The sequence below is a fragment of the Theropithecus gelada genome, chromosome 10 (assembly GCF_003255815.1).
Source record: "Theropithecus gelada isolate Dixy chromosome 10, Tgel_1.0, whole genome shotgun sequence".
Lineage (NCBI taxonomy): Eukaryota > Metazoa > Chordata > Mammalia > Primates > Cercopithecidae > Theropithecus > Theropithecus gelada.
The window spans coordinates 607,645-620,499 of NC_037678.1; the positions used below are offsets into that span (position 1 = coordinate 607,645).

The 12,855-nt window shown below is 46.2% G+C and overlaps 1 protein-coding gene across 3 annotated transcripts in view; it reads right to left on the reverse strand.

Moving 5' to 3' along the window:
- MOV10L1 (Mov10 like RISC complex RNA helicase 1) overlaps window positions 1-12,855 on the reverse strand; it is a 71,730-nt gene that overhangs the window by 32,254 nt on the left and 26,621 nt on the right. For all 3 annotated transcript variants that reach the window (XM_025399124.1, XM_025399125.1, XM_025399126.1), the window contains exons 10-13: window positions 12,035-12,149; window positions 6,675-6,852; window positions 5,645-5,715; window positions 3,404-3,495 (exon numbers count right to left, since the gene is read on the reverse strand). In XM_025399124.1, coding sequence (XP_025254909.1) covers window positions 3,404-3,495; window positions 5,645-5,715; window positions 6,675-6,852; window positions 12,035-12,149 — 456 coding nt within the window. The remainder of the gene's footprint in view (window positions 1-3,403; window positions 3,496-5,644; window positions 5,716-6,674; window positions 6,853-12,034; window positions 12,150-12,855) is intronic.

Sequence of the window (12,855 nt, forward strand, 5' to 3'; positions counted from 1 at the left end):
CTCAAAAAAAAAAAAAAAAAAAAAAAAAAAAAGGTTCAGCATCACTAGTTATTAGAAAAATACAAATTAAATCCACGAGATACCCCTTCACACTATGAGAATCAGCTCTGTTCTAAAGTCAAAGCAGGTCAAGGAGTCCAGGCCTAGACGTGGGCTATAGTCTCTCTGGCGGCCATGTTGGGGGCTGTGTACCTTCTACCAGCATTGCTGCTCCCTGTGGCCCCAGCCAACCCTCACGCGTCATCCAACACAGCTGCCCCTCCCTTCCCATTCCTGGGCCTTGTCATGGCACTCACATGCTCGGGTCTCTCGTCTTGTACAGCAAACAAAAAGCACCCCCTCCTGGGCCTCCTGTATCTCTTTGGTCACCAATTTCTCTCGCTCTCTCTCCATCCTACCCTCCCTTTCATGGGCAAATGCCTTAAAAAGGAATCAACGGCCGGGCGCGGTGGCTCAAGCCTGTAATCCCAGCACTTTGGGAGGCCGAGACGGGCGGATCACGAGGTCAGGAGATCAAGACCATCCTGGCTAACACGGTGAAACCCCATCTCTACTAAAAAATACAAAAATCTAGCCGGGCGAGGTGGCGGGCGCCTGTAGTCCCAGCTACTCGGGAGGCTGAGGCAGGAGAATGGCGTAAACCTGGGAGGCGGAGCTTGCAGTGAGCTGAGATCCGGCCACTGCACTCCAGCCTGGGCGACAGAGCGAGACTCCACCTCAAAAAAAAAAAAAAAAAAAAAAAGGAATCAACGACATTTCTCCATTTCCCCGTAGTCCATTCATTCATTCTCAACACATTCCAATCTGGCTGTAGCCCAAATACTGCTGATTTCTCAGACATAAAAAGCACTAATATTTTAAAAAAATTGATAAATTTGACTATATTAAAACTAGCACCTTCTGTTAATAAAAAGACACATATATTTATATATATTAAAAAATATATACATAGTTTTTTGAGACAGAGTCTCACTCTGTCTCAGGCTGGAGTGCAGTGGTGTGATCTCAGCTCACCGCAACCTCCGCCTCCTGGGTTCAAGCAATTCTCCTGCCTCAGCCTCTCAAGTAGCTGGGACTACAGGCATGTGTCATCATGCCCAGCTAAGTTTTGTATTTTTAGTAGAGATGGGGTTTCCCCATGTTGGCCAGGCTGGTCTCAAACTCCTGACCTCAAGAGATCCGCCTGCCTTGGCCTCCCAAAGTGTTGAGATTACAGGTGTGAGCCACTGCACCCAGTCTCAAAAGACACTTTTTAAAAAGCTAAAAGACAAGGAACAAATCTGGAGAAGATATGTACCTAAGAATAGTTTATCATAAGGAATACAGAAAGGACTTCTACAACAATGAAAATCAGATAAAGTACTCAATAAAAAAGAGGGCAAAAAACGCAAGCAAGCATTTCACAGAAGATGAACATTTTACAGTCCACAAACAAGAAGATTCTCAGCCTTGTAAGTAAGCCAGAGAAAAGTAAATCAAGACCATCGGCCGGGCGCAGTGGCTCAAGCCTGTAATCCCAGCACTTTAGGAGGCCGAGACGGGCGGATCACGAGGTCAGGAGATCGAGACCATCCTGGCTAACACGGGTAAACCCCGTCTCTACTAAAAAATACAAAAAACTAGCCGGGCGAGGTGGCAGGCGCCTGTAGTCCCAGCTACTCGGGAGGCTGAGGCAGGAGAATGACGTAGACCCGGAAGGCGGAGCTTGCAGTGAGCTGAGATCCGGCCACTGCACTCCAGCCTGGGCGGCAGAGCCAGACTCTGTCTCAAAAAAAAAAAAAAAAAAAAAAAAAAAACAGACCATCATGAGACGCATTACACACCTACCAGAGTGGCACCAGTTAGGAAATCGAACAAAATCAGACTGCAGGGAGGGGACTGATCAACAGGCTGTTATATACCTGGGTACTGGAAGTCACTGATGCAACCACTTGTAAAGCTGGAAACAGGAATATACCCCAAATCCAGCAATCCCACCCCCACATACACAGCGGCTCTAGGAAAAGCAGCAAACAATAGTAACAGGAAACAATGAAGATGTCTATCAACAGAAAAATAGGGTATTCACACAACCGCCAACTAATGAACAGTAGTTACAGGCAACAACACGAAGACATCTCAGGAACACAATGTTTAGTGAAAATCTGCAGCTCCTAGGAACCAAATACAGCAAGTTACTCCTTTTCTAAAGTTCAGAAGAATTAAAACTGAAGAATACACTTTTTGTGCATGACTAGTTAATGGTTTTGTGGAGGAAGAAAAAATCAGCTGGGTGCCAGGTCACAGCACCCCTCATCTGACTAGAAAACAAATAAAAGTAAGGAGCTGGTAGCTGACAGTGACAGTGAGGCATGAACCAAAGATCCAGTGCACGTGAGGTCTGGGAAAGAATGAACATGCAAATGTATGCACCTTTATATCTCAAAAAATAGTTGATAATAAAGCTAGAAACACGGGGCATGCAAAAATGCTGTAGGAGCCCACTTCATCCACGAGGCCTCTACACGTCAACCACAGGTGTGGTGGGGGCTCCTACGTCACTACTTAGATGTCAACGGCCATACTCAAGAGAAGACTGTCCAATCAAAGATAAAGAGACAAATTAACTGGGCATGGTGCCTCACACCTATACTCCCAAAACTTTGGGAGGCTGAGGCAGGAGGATCACTTGAGCCTAGGAGTTTATGACCAGCCTGGGATCCCATCTCTATTAAACAAACCAACAAAAAAAGACGGCCGGGCCGGGCGCGGTGGCTCAAGCCTGTAATCCCAGCACTTTGGGAGGCCGAGACGGACGGATCACGAGGTCAGGAGATCGAGACCATCCTGGCTAACACGGTGAAACCCCGTCTCTACTAAAAAAAATACAAAAAACTAGCCGGGCGAGGTGGCGGGCACCTGTAGTCCCAGCTACTCGGGAGGCTGAGGCAGGAGAATGGCGTAAACCCAGGAGGCGGAGCTTGCAGTGAGCTGAGATCCGGCCACTGCACTCCAGCCTGGGCCACAGAGCGAGACTCCGTCTCAAAAAAAAAACAAACAAACAAAAAAAAAAAAAAAAAAAAAAAAAAAAAGACGGCCGGGCGCGGTGGCTCACGCCTGTAATCCCAGCACTTTGGGAGGCCGAGGCAGGCAGATCACAAGGTCAGGAGTTCGACACCAGTCTGGCCAATATGGTGAAACACTATCTCTACTAAAAATACAAAAATTAGCTGGGCGTGGTGACAGGCACCTGTAGTCCCAGCTACTCGGGAGGCTGAGGCAGGAGAATCACTTGAACCTGGGAGGCGGAGGTTGCAGTGAGCCAAGATCACGCCACTGCAATCCAGCCTGGGTGACAGAGGGAGACCCTGTCTCAAAAAAAAAAAAAAAAGACATTTGAAAGAAGACTCACTAAAAGCATTACCTATTATATGTGAATTCCACATCCATAGGTTCAAAGTTATAGGCTTGTTCAAATTCTGGATTAATTTTAAGAGTTACATCTTCTTCATGAATCTAAAAAAGAAACAAACAATATACCTGATTTCTTGGAATAATGTGATATCTATATCCAGCAACACATCATCAGAAATGCATTCTACAGCTTTGAGCTAAAATTTGATACCTATCTGCAAAATTAGTTGAAAAGGATTAAATCATTATGCCATTCAATTATACAAACAAGAGGAAATGGATCACTACACTCAAACTTATTGAACTTCTATTCGCTGGGCTGTAGCCTCTCCTAAGGCTCTGAGAATAGAGAATGCATCGGAGGTCACTGACTCCATAGGACACAAACAAAACAACCACAAGTATAGCCAAGTGTTACCTACTGTAAGGAAGCCTCGATAAGAATGTCTGCCAGGTGCAGTGGCTCACACTTGTAATCCTAGCACTTTGGGAGGCCAAGGTGGGCAGATCACCTTGAGGTCAGGAGTTTGAGACCAGCCTGGCCAACAGGGCGAAACCCTGTCTCTACTAAAAATAGAAAAAGGAGCCGGGTGTGGTGGTGGGCACCTGTAATCTCAGCTACTTGGGAGGCTGAGGCAGAAGAATCTCTTGAACCTGGGAGGTGGAAGTTGCAGTGAGCCAAGATCGTACCACTGCACTCCAGGCTGGGTGACAGAGTGAGACTCCATCTCAAAAAAAAAAAAAAACAAACCAAAAAATAGCCATTACAAGACTTCTCCTTTTAGTAGAAAAGCCCTCCAGCTAAAGCAAGATCCTGCATGATCAGTTCTGCATATTCTTTCCTAGATAGTGTGGGTAGAAAAATAAGAAGGAAAGCCCTGATGCAAAAGGAGCTCAAGCTCTTCTCCAGGTAGCTCAGGCAACAGGGTGAGTTTCCTGAGGGTCAGGGCTGACACCAGCAGAGGGTCGGGAAGCTACGCCCCGGGCTGGCTTCCAGCTCCGGGAGGAAGGGAAGCAACAGTGGTACAGGGCTGTGGGATCGTTTCCCCTGAGGATGAGGAAGACAGACCAAGTCCTCACTGTACACAGGAGACACGTGTTAGTCTACTTGAGAAGAGGAGGAGTTGGCATCCAAGAGAGCCTGAAAAGACGAAAATAATTTTTGGAGCTCAAAAGGATATGGAAAGTCATTTCAGATGCCAGGGTTTGATCAATGGCATGGAGGCCCAGCCATACGGCTCAGGAACCAGGGGTGGAGGCAGGCAGGTACCTTCCTCCTGAGATCTCTGGCTCTGCTTCTTTGGAGGTTTCGGTATGCGAGGCTTCCTTTCTTGGCACAGCTGGTCTACTATCTGGAGGCTAAGATGGTCACTCGGCCATCTTGGGCTCCTCGTGTCAACTTGATCAACAGCAAAAGTGGGTAATGGAGAGCTGGCGAGGTCATGTCACCCGTGTCTCACATCTCAGTACACAGGCCATGGCCTAAGTCATTACAAGATCTCTGAAATCCTGCCAAGATTTTGTCTTCTGGGAAATATCCCATTCTACGAAATCAGCCACAGCATGGACCCTGCATGAAGGTGTAGCCCAGAGTGACTGTGGCAGCAAAGGTTGGAGGCTGCCTCTTCTCCAGATCCTTACCAGGCTCTTCTAGCTCTCTCAGTCCTTCTTCCCTCTGACAGTAAAGGCTCTGGCATTCTCCATTCAAGTTTTCTACATTAAGTAATGTGTCGCTTCATCTTCTCTGATACACAGATAAAGCACCTCCCCTCTTATGCAGATCCCAGTATCGCTCCCAGTGCTATGCTCAGTACATGACCAGTAAAATCCAGCCCAAGAGTCACAGACCATCCCATGCAGAACCATCTGGAGCACCAGGAGCTACTCAAAGCCAAAAAAACCACCTTCACACAAACATCAGAGCTGCAAACTTGTAGGTGTATTTTTCCTTTCAAGGTTTCCACTCTGCGAGCTCTTCCGGAATACATTCAGAATGCCCAAATATAACTCAACGCAAACAACATGACTTATATATAACCTAAAAGATAAATATTTTACGTGGTTGAAAATTACAGTATTAAGTTTCCTTTATGCATCAAAAATTATTTAAAGATTCACTGTATCTTCACATTTTCCAAAATAGCCAATGCATATGGGAGCACTTCCCCAAGAGCCGTGGGGAGAACGTTACCTTTCCAACCAGTCAGAAGAGTGCGTCCAACATGAACTCATTAAGAGAGTGTGCTCTCACCTCAGTCACGTAGCTGATGTATTCGATGGCATGTCCATTGTACTCTTGAGTTTTTAAAATCAGTTTATCACCTAGTTAAAAAAATATATTACCATGTTTAAAGCTAATACAAAATCACAAATTTCTGTGCTGTCCTATAAAATCCAACATGAGGAAGTTCAATAAAACATTACTGGGGTTAGGTCGGGCATGGTGGCTCACACCTGTAATCCTAGCACTTTGGGAGACCGAGGCAGGTAGATCACGAGGTCAGGCGATTGAGACCATCCTGGCTAACACAGCAAAACCCTGTCTCTACTGAAAATACAAAAAAAATAAGGCGGGCATGGTGGCGGACACCTGTAGTCCCAGCTACTAGGGAGGCCGAGGCAGGAGAATGGCGTGAACCCGGGAGGTGGAAGTTGCAATGAGCCGAGATCATGCCACTGCACTCCAGCCTGGGCAACAGAGCGAGACTCCGTCTCAAAAAACAAACAAACAAACAAACAAAAATTACTGGGGTCAACTGTTTACAAATAATGAAATACAACAAAGAGGCCTGGCGCAGTGGCTCACGCCTGTAATTCCAGCACTTTGGGAGGCTGAGGTGGGCGGATCATGAGGTCAGGAGATCGAGACCATCCTGGCTAACACAGTGAAACCCCGTCTCTACTAAAAATACAAAAAATTAGTCAGGCGTGTGGTGGGGCGCCTGTAATCCCACCTGCTTGGGAGGCTACGGCGGCAGAACGGCGTGAACCCAGGAGGCGGAGCTTGCAGTGAGCTGAGATCGCGCCACTGCACTCCAGCCTGGGCGATAGAGTGAGACTCTGTCTCAAAAAAAAAAAAAAAAAAAGAAAAGAAATACAACAAAGAAACATGCTTGCATGCTTGATGTACATAGGTTGCTGATTTTTAGTGAAATTCTAACCCAAAAGAAAGAAAATGCGATAATGTGACTGTCATATTGCCAGTTAAAGAGTATCTTTTCTCTCTTAAGGGTGGTTTCTCTGCTAGTCTACCTAGGGAAGCATGCGAGTAACAAACACACCTGTGTACAGAGAAGGTCTCCCTTCGGCCAACCCTGGGACCTCCAGAACCAGCAGATCCCCATTCCTTCTTAAGACGATCCCGCTCATGTTATACTCTTTCAGTTCCATTTCTGCATAAATCTCCTCAAGCCACAGCAAAGTCGAAAACTTCTCCTTGTAATTTGACATGTTCAGAAGCTGGAAAACACATAAACGTATAGAATACAAAGTCAGCGGCAGCGCAGCGGCACACTGGAAAGCTATAAAGTCAGCGACAGTGCAGCGGCACGCTGGAAAGCTACAAAGTCAGCGGCAGCGCAGCGGCACACTGGAAAGCTATAAAGTCAGCAACAGTGCAGCGGCACGCTGGAAAGCAGCAGCTCTGCAGCGGGGACGTCCCAACAGCTCCAGTCCAGCACATGGCCCCCCAGGTAGGGCGATTCTCGCCAGAGTCTGCTAATGCCTCAGTACGTTTCCCAGCCTTCAGCACAAGGGCCATGAGACTCCAGCACACTCCCTGGCCTTTGGCACGAGGCTGTGGGGCTCCAGCTGGTGGTGTCCCTCCCTGCACTGCCCAGCACTGTCCACCCTCCCTGCTCTTTTTCAGGTTGCCCAAGTTAATTCTGGAAAGGTAGAATTTGGCTTCCACAGACGTCTGTGAAAAAAGGACAAACTTCTAGGTCTGGCCAAAGTGGACTAACAAGAACCAGATTTACCCTTGTACCTGAAAAAAACTTAGAGACATAGAAATAAGAAATGATGGTGTTTAAACAATGAACATCACGCAGCACAGGACTGTGATCCCAAGACTGGGGAAACAATCCATGGAGGCCCCATGACTGACCCACCTGCACCTGAACAGAGCTCCTAGGCCCCAGCACAGAGGACTCGGGGAGCCGCATGGTCTCTGAGGAGAGGAGCTCTGGTCTATGGGGCTGGGTGCTGGGAAGAGCAAGCAGCACAGAGTGGTGTGGAGGGGTTGGGGGACCCACTTGGGACCATCAGTTCAGCACTGAGGAATGCACGAGACCCCACCCTGCAAGACCCATTGTGGGGCCAGACCAGGGCCTCAGCATGAGGTGGGGGAAAACTCACAGCAGCCTGCCCGGAATCAGAAAGTGGGAGGGCAGAAAGTGCGTCTGAACACATGGTGGCTGAAAATTTCCAAATGTGAAGAAAACTCAAGGCCACATATTCAAGAATCCCAATGAACCCTGAGCACAAGAACAGGAAGAAAAGAATCTCTACCACCACACATCATAAACCAAATCTATTAATATCAGTGATAAAAGAGAGAATCTTAAAAGCAGCTAAGAAGAAACAACGTTATGTGCAAAAGTGCAAAGATAAGAATTAAAGCAAAAGAACCCCATAAGAAAAACTAAAAAAATACTTAGGAGATGAATGAAAACAAAAACACAACATAGCAAGACTTACGGGAAAAGCATGAGCAGTGCTAAGGGAATGTGTGACCATGAGTGCTGATTCCCATGAGCACTGCAAGGAATTAGACAAAGGAGAACAAACTAAACCCAAAGATAGAAGAAGGAAATAAAGATTAGAGGAGAGATGAACAAAAGACAGAACTGAAAAACAATATAGAAAACCAGGAAAACAACAAGTTGGTTCTCTAAAAAGATCAACAAAATTGTCAGACTTTTAGTAGATTAACTAGAAAAAAAAAGAAAGACATAAATTACTAAAATAAGATAGGAAAATGGGAACATTACTACAGATTCTACAGAAATAAAAAGGATTATAAGAGAGTATAAGCAATTGTACACCAATACCCAGATGAAATGGACGAATTCCTAGAAACACAAAACCTACTAAGACTAAACCATGAAGAAACAGAAAATCTGAATAGACCGATTACTACTAAGGAGGTTAAAGTGGTAATCAATATTCTGAAAAGGAAAACCCCAGGACCTGATGGTTCCAAAGCTAAATTCTACCAAACATTTGAAGAATAACTAATACCAAACCTTCTCGAACTTTTCCAAAAAGATTCAAGAGGAGGGAACACTCTGACTTACTCTTATAAGGCCAGCATTACCCTGATCCCAAAGCCAGACAGAGACACTTCACGAAAAGAAAACTACAGACCAATATGAACACTGATGCAAAAATCCTCAACATGATACTAGCACACAAAATTCAGGAGCGTATGAAAAGGATTAGCTGGGTGTGGTGGCTCATTCCTGTAGTCCCAGTTACTTGGGAGACTGAGGTGGGAGGATTGCTTGAGCCCAGGAGCTTGAGGCTGCAGTGAGCAGTGACTGAGCCATTGCACTCCAGCCTGGGTAACACAGCGAGACCCTGTCTCAAAAATACATACATAAAAGGATTACACCCTTTGATCAAGTGGAATTTATTCCTGGAATGCAAGGATAGTTCGGTATCTGAAAATCAATTACTGTAGCAACACACATTAACAGAAGGAAAGAAAAATCACATGATCATCTCAATACAGAAAAAGCAACTGAATTTTCTTTTTTTTTTTTTTTTTTTTGAGACAGTGTTTCCCTCTGTCACCAAGGCTGGAGTGCAATGGTGCGATCTCAGCTCGCTGCAACCTCTGCCTCCTGGGGTCAAGTGCCTCCAAGGTAGCTGGGATTACAGGTGCATGCCACCACGCCTGGCTAGCATCTGACAAAATTTAACACCCTTTCATGATAACATTTAACAAACCAGGAAGAGAAGAAAACCAGGCTGGGTGTGGTGGCTCATGCCTATACTTGCCTGTAATTCCAACACTTTGGGAGGCCAAGGCGGGAGGATTGTGAGACCCCATCTCTATGATATACGAAAGTTAGCCAGGCATGGTGGTGTACCCCTGTAGTCACAGCTGTGAGCTGTGATTACACCACTGCACTCCAGCCTGGGCCACAGGAGAGCCTGGCTCAAAAAAAAAAAAAAAAAAAAAAAAAAAAAAAAAAAAAAAAAAAAAAAGAGAGAGAGAGAGAGGAAAAGAAAAAAAAAAGAAAGAAAAGAAAAGAAAGAAAACCACCACCTCAAAATGATAAAAGTTATATATGAAAAACCCACTGTTTGTTTTTTTTTTTTTTTTTTGAGACGGAGTCTCGGTCTGTCCCCCAGGCTGGAGTGCAGTGTCTGGATCTCAGCTCACTGCAAGCTCCGCCTCCCGGGTTCCCGCCATTCTCCTGCCTCAGCCTCCCAAGTAGCTGGGACTACAGGTGCCCGCCACCACGCCCGGCTAGTTTTTTGTGTTTTTTAGTAGAGATGGGGTTTCACCGTGTTAGCCAGGATGGTCTCGATCTCCTGACCTTCTGATCCGCCCGTCTCGGCCTCCCAAAGTGCTGCAATTACAGGCTTGAGCCACCGCGCCCGGCCGAAAAACCCACTGTTAACATCATACTCAATGGTGAAAGATTGAAAGCTTTTCCCATAAGATTAGGAACTTCCAAGAGAAGGATGCTTGCTTTCACCACTCCTATTCAACATGGTACTAGAAGTTCTAGCCAGAGCAATTAGGCAAGAAAAGGAAATGAAAGGCATCTAAATTGAAAAAGAAGAAGTAAAATTATATGTTTGCAGATGGCGTAATTTTATATGTAGAAAACTCTAAAAGATTCCACAAAAAGCTGTTAGAATAAATAAATTCAGCAAAGTAGCAGGGTACAAAATCAAAGGACAAAAAGTATCTTCATTTCTAAACAACAATGAAGAATCTGAAAAGTAAGCTATGAGAGCAATGTATTTACAACAGCAGCAAAAAGAATAAAATACTTACAAATTAATTTAACCAAAGAAGTGAAAAACATATACAAAGAAAATGACAAAACACTGCTGTAAGAAATTAAAGAAGACATAAATAAATGTTAACATATTCCATGTTCATAGCCTGAAGGATTCAATATTGTTCAAATGTCCATACTAACCAATGCAATCTACAGATTCAATGCAATTCCCATCAAAATTCCAATGACAGGCCAGGTGCAGTGGCTCACACCTGTAATCTCAAGCACTTTGGGGGGCTGAGAGGGGAGGAATACTTGAGGCTAGGAGTCTGAGACCAGCCTGGGCAATGTAGTGAGACTTCGTCTCTGGGGAAAAAAATTCCAATGGTGTATTTTGCAGAAATAGAAAAAAGCATCTTAAAATTCATATGAAAGATCTTGAAAAGCAAACTAATTTTGCCAAAGAACAACAAAGCTGGAGGACTCAAATTTCCTGATTTCAAAACTTACTACAAAGCTGCAGCATCAAAACATCAGGTTGGTGGCCTGAGGAAGGAACTGAGGAGCACCCTCCAAGCCCAGCAGACCTGGGTCCCGAGGGAGGAGCTGAGGAGCACCTCCCCATCCCAGCAGACCCAGGTCCAGCTTTTTCTGCCACTTTCTTTCAATGAACCATTCAGGCATTTGCCTGCAAACTCAAAATGACTGGGGGAGAGAGGACTGCACTCCCGACTCATGGCATCCTCCCTGCCCAGGATCTGTGAGTAAAACATATCTGAACTTGTTTCTATCATGGCAATGGATTGAACTGCACCTTCCAACCCAAGAACCCAGCACTGCCCAGGCCGGGTTTTCCCTGGCATTGAGGAACATAAGATTGAGCTCCCAGTGCCAGATGGTCAGGTAGGCATAACCTGGACACAGGTCAGACGAGAGCCACTAGGGCGTCTGCCAGAATAAGTTAGTTTCCTGTGTGAGGAACCCCTGGTCATGGGGCATCAGCCTGTCCTCCTGGTAAAACAAGTATCCCCTGAAGGGTGCATGGTGAACACCCAGGTCCCGTTCCCTTCATTCTCCTCAGGACAGGGCTGCCAGTTGCTCTGGCACTGGAGGTCCAGTTTAGCTGGGGACTCTCAGAACACCTCAAAGCCCTACAGAAAAAAACCCTCCTGGACAAAGGGCAATGTTCTCCCCTCAAACTGTCAAATTTCATAGACTTTTCATCCTTCTTGGCCTTTTCTTCTCCAGACACCTCACTCAGAACATGCTCCTCTGTCTCTCATATGGGTGGGGACCTGGGCTCTCCTCCCCTGGACCCTTGCCCTGCTGGCTCTGTCAGGGTGATGTTAAGAGGCTGGAATGCTTCTTGCTCATAACAAAGGCCTCCTAGTCTAGTGAGAGAGGCTGAGTTGATGGCACAGGTATCCCTGAGTTCTTCTGCTCCAGACCCCAAAGGCCCTGTGCGTGACTCCCAGTGAAGCTGTGGGATGCCAGCCCCTGAAGCATAGCAGGTCTGGCAGTGTGCCTCAGGACCAGACAGTGACCCTCGTTATCTCAGCTACCTGTGAAGAAAATGAGCCAGATGAAGGTCTGAACCTGAGAAGGAACCTCCTGGCTTTGTCAGAAAACAAGAGCATTAGAAGATGCAAACACCCCACAGGCCATCAGACACTTCCTACCTCTGCAAGTAATGGCTGGAAAGTCAGGATGTCAATTTTTTGTTCCACACATTTTCTAAGTCTATCTGGGATTGGATATTGTGGAAGAAAACTTGGAAGTTGTCGTCTTGAGTTCCTTAAAAAATTAAGTTCACAAGTTAAAAACAAGTCTTTATTGCCAGGTATCACTAGACATTCTTTTTCTTGAGACGGAGTCTCGCTCTGTCGCCCAGGCTGGAGTGCAGTGGCACGATCTAGGCTCACTGCAAGCTCTGCCTCCCGAGTTCACGCCATTCTCCTGCCTCAGCCTCCCGAGTAGCTAGAACTACAGGCGCCAGCCACCACGCCCGGCTACTTTTTTTTTTTTTTTTTTTTTTTTTTTTTTTTTTTTTGAGACGGAGTCTCGCTCTGTCACCCAGGTTGGAGTGCAGTGGCACGATCTCAGCTCACTGCAAGCTCCGCCTCCCGGGTTTACGCCATTCTCCTGCCTCAGCCTCCCAAGTAGCTGGGACTACAGGCGCCGCCACCTCACCCGGCTAGTTTTTTGTATTTTTGTAGAGACGGGGTTTCACCGTGTTAGCCAGGATGGTATCGATCTCCTGACCTCGTGATCCGCCCGTCTCGGCCTCCCAAAGTGCTGGGATTACAGGCTTGAGCCACCGCGCCCGGCCTACTTTTTTGTATTTTTAGTAGAGACGGTGTTTCACCGAGTTAGCTAGGATGGTCTCGATCTCCTGACCTTGTGCTCCGCCCACCTTGGCCTCCCAAAGTGCTGGGATTACAGGTGTGAGCCACCGCGCCTGGCCTAGACATTCTTTTTTTTTTTTTTTTTTTTTTTTGGG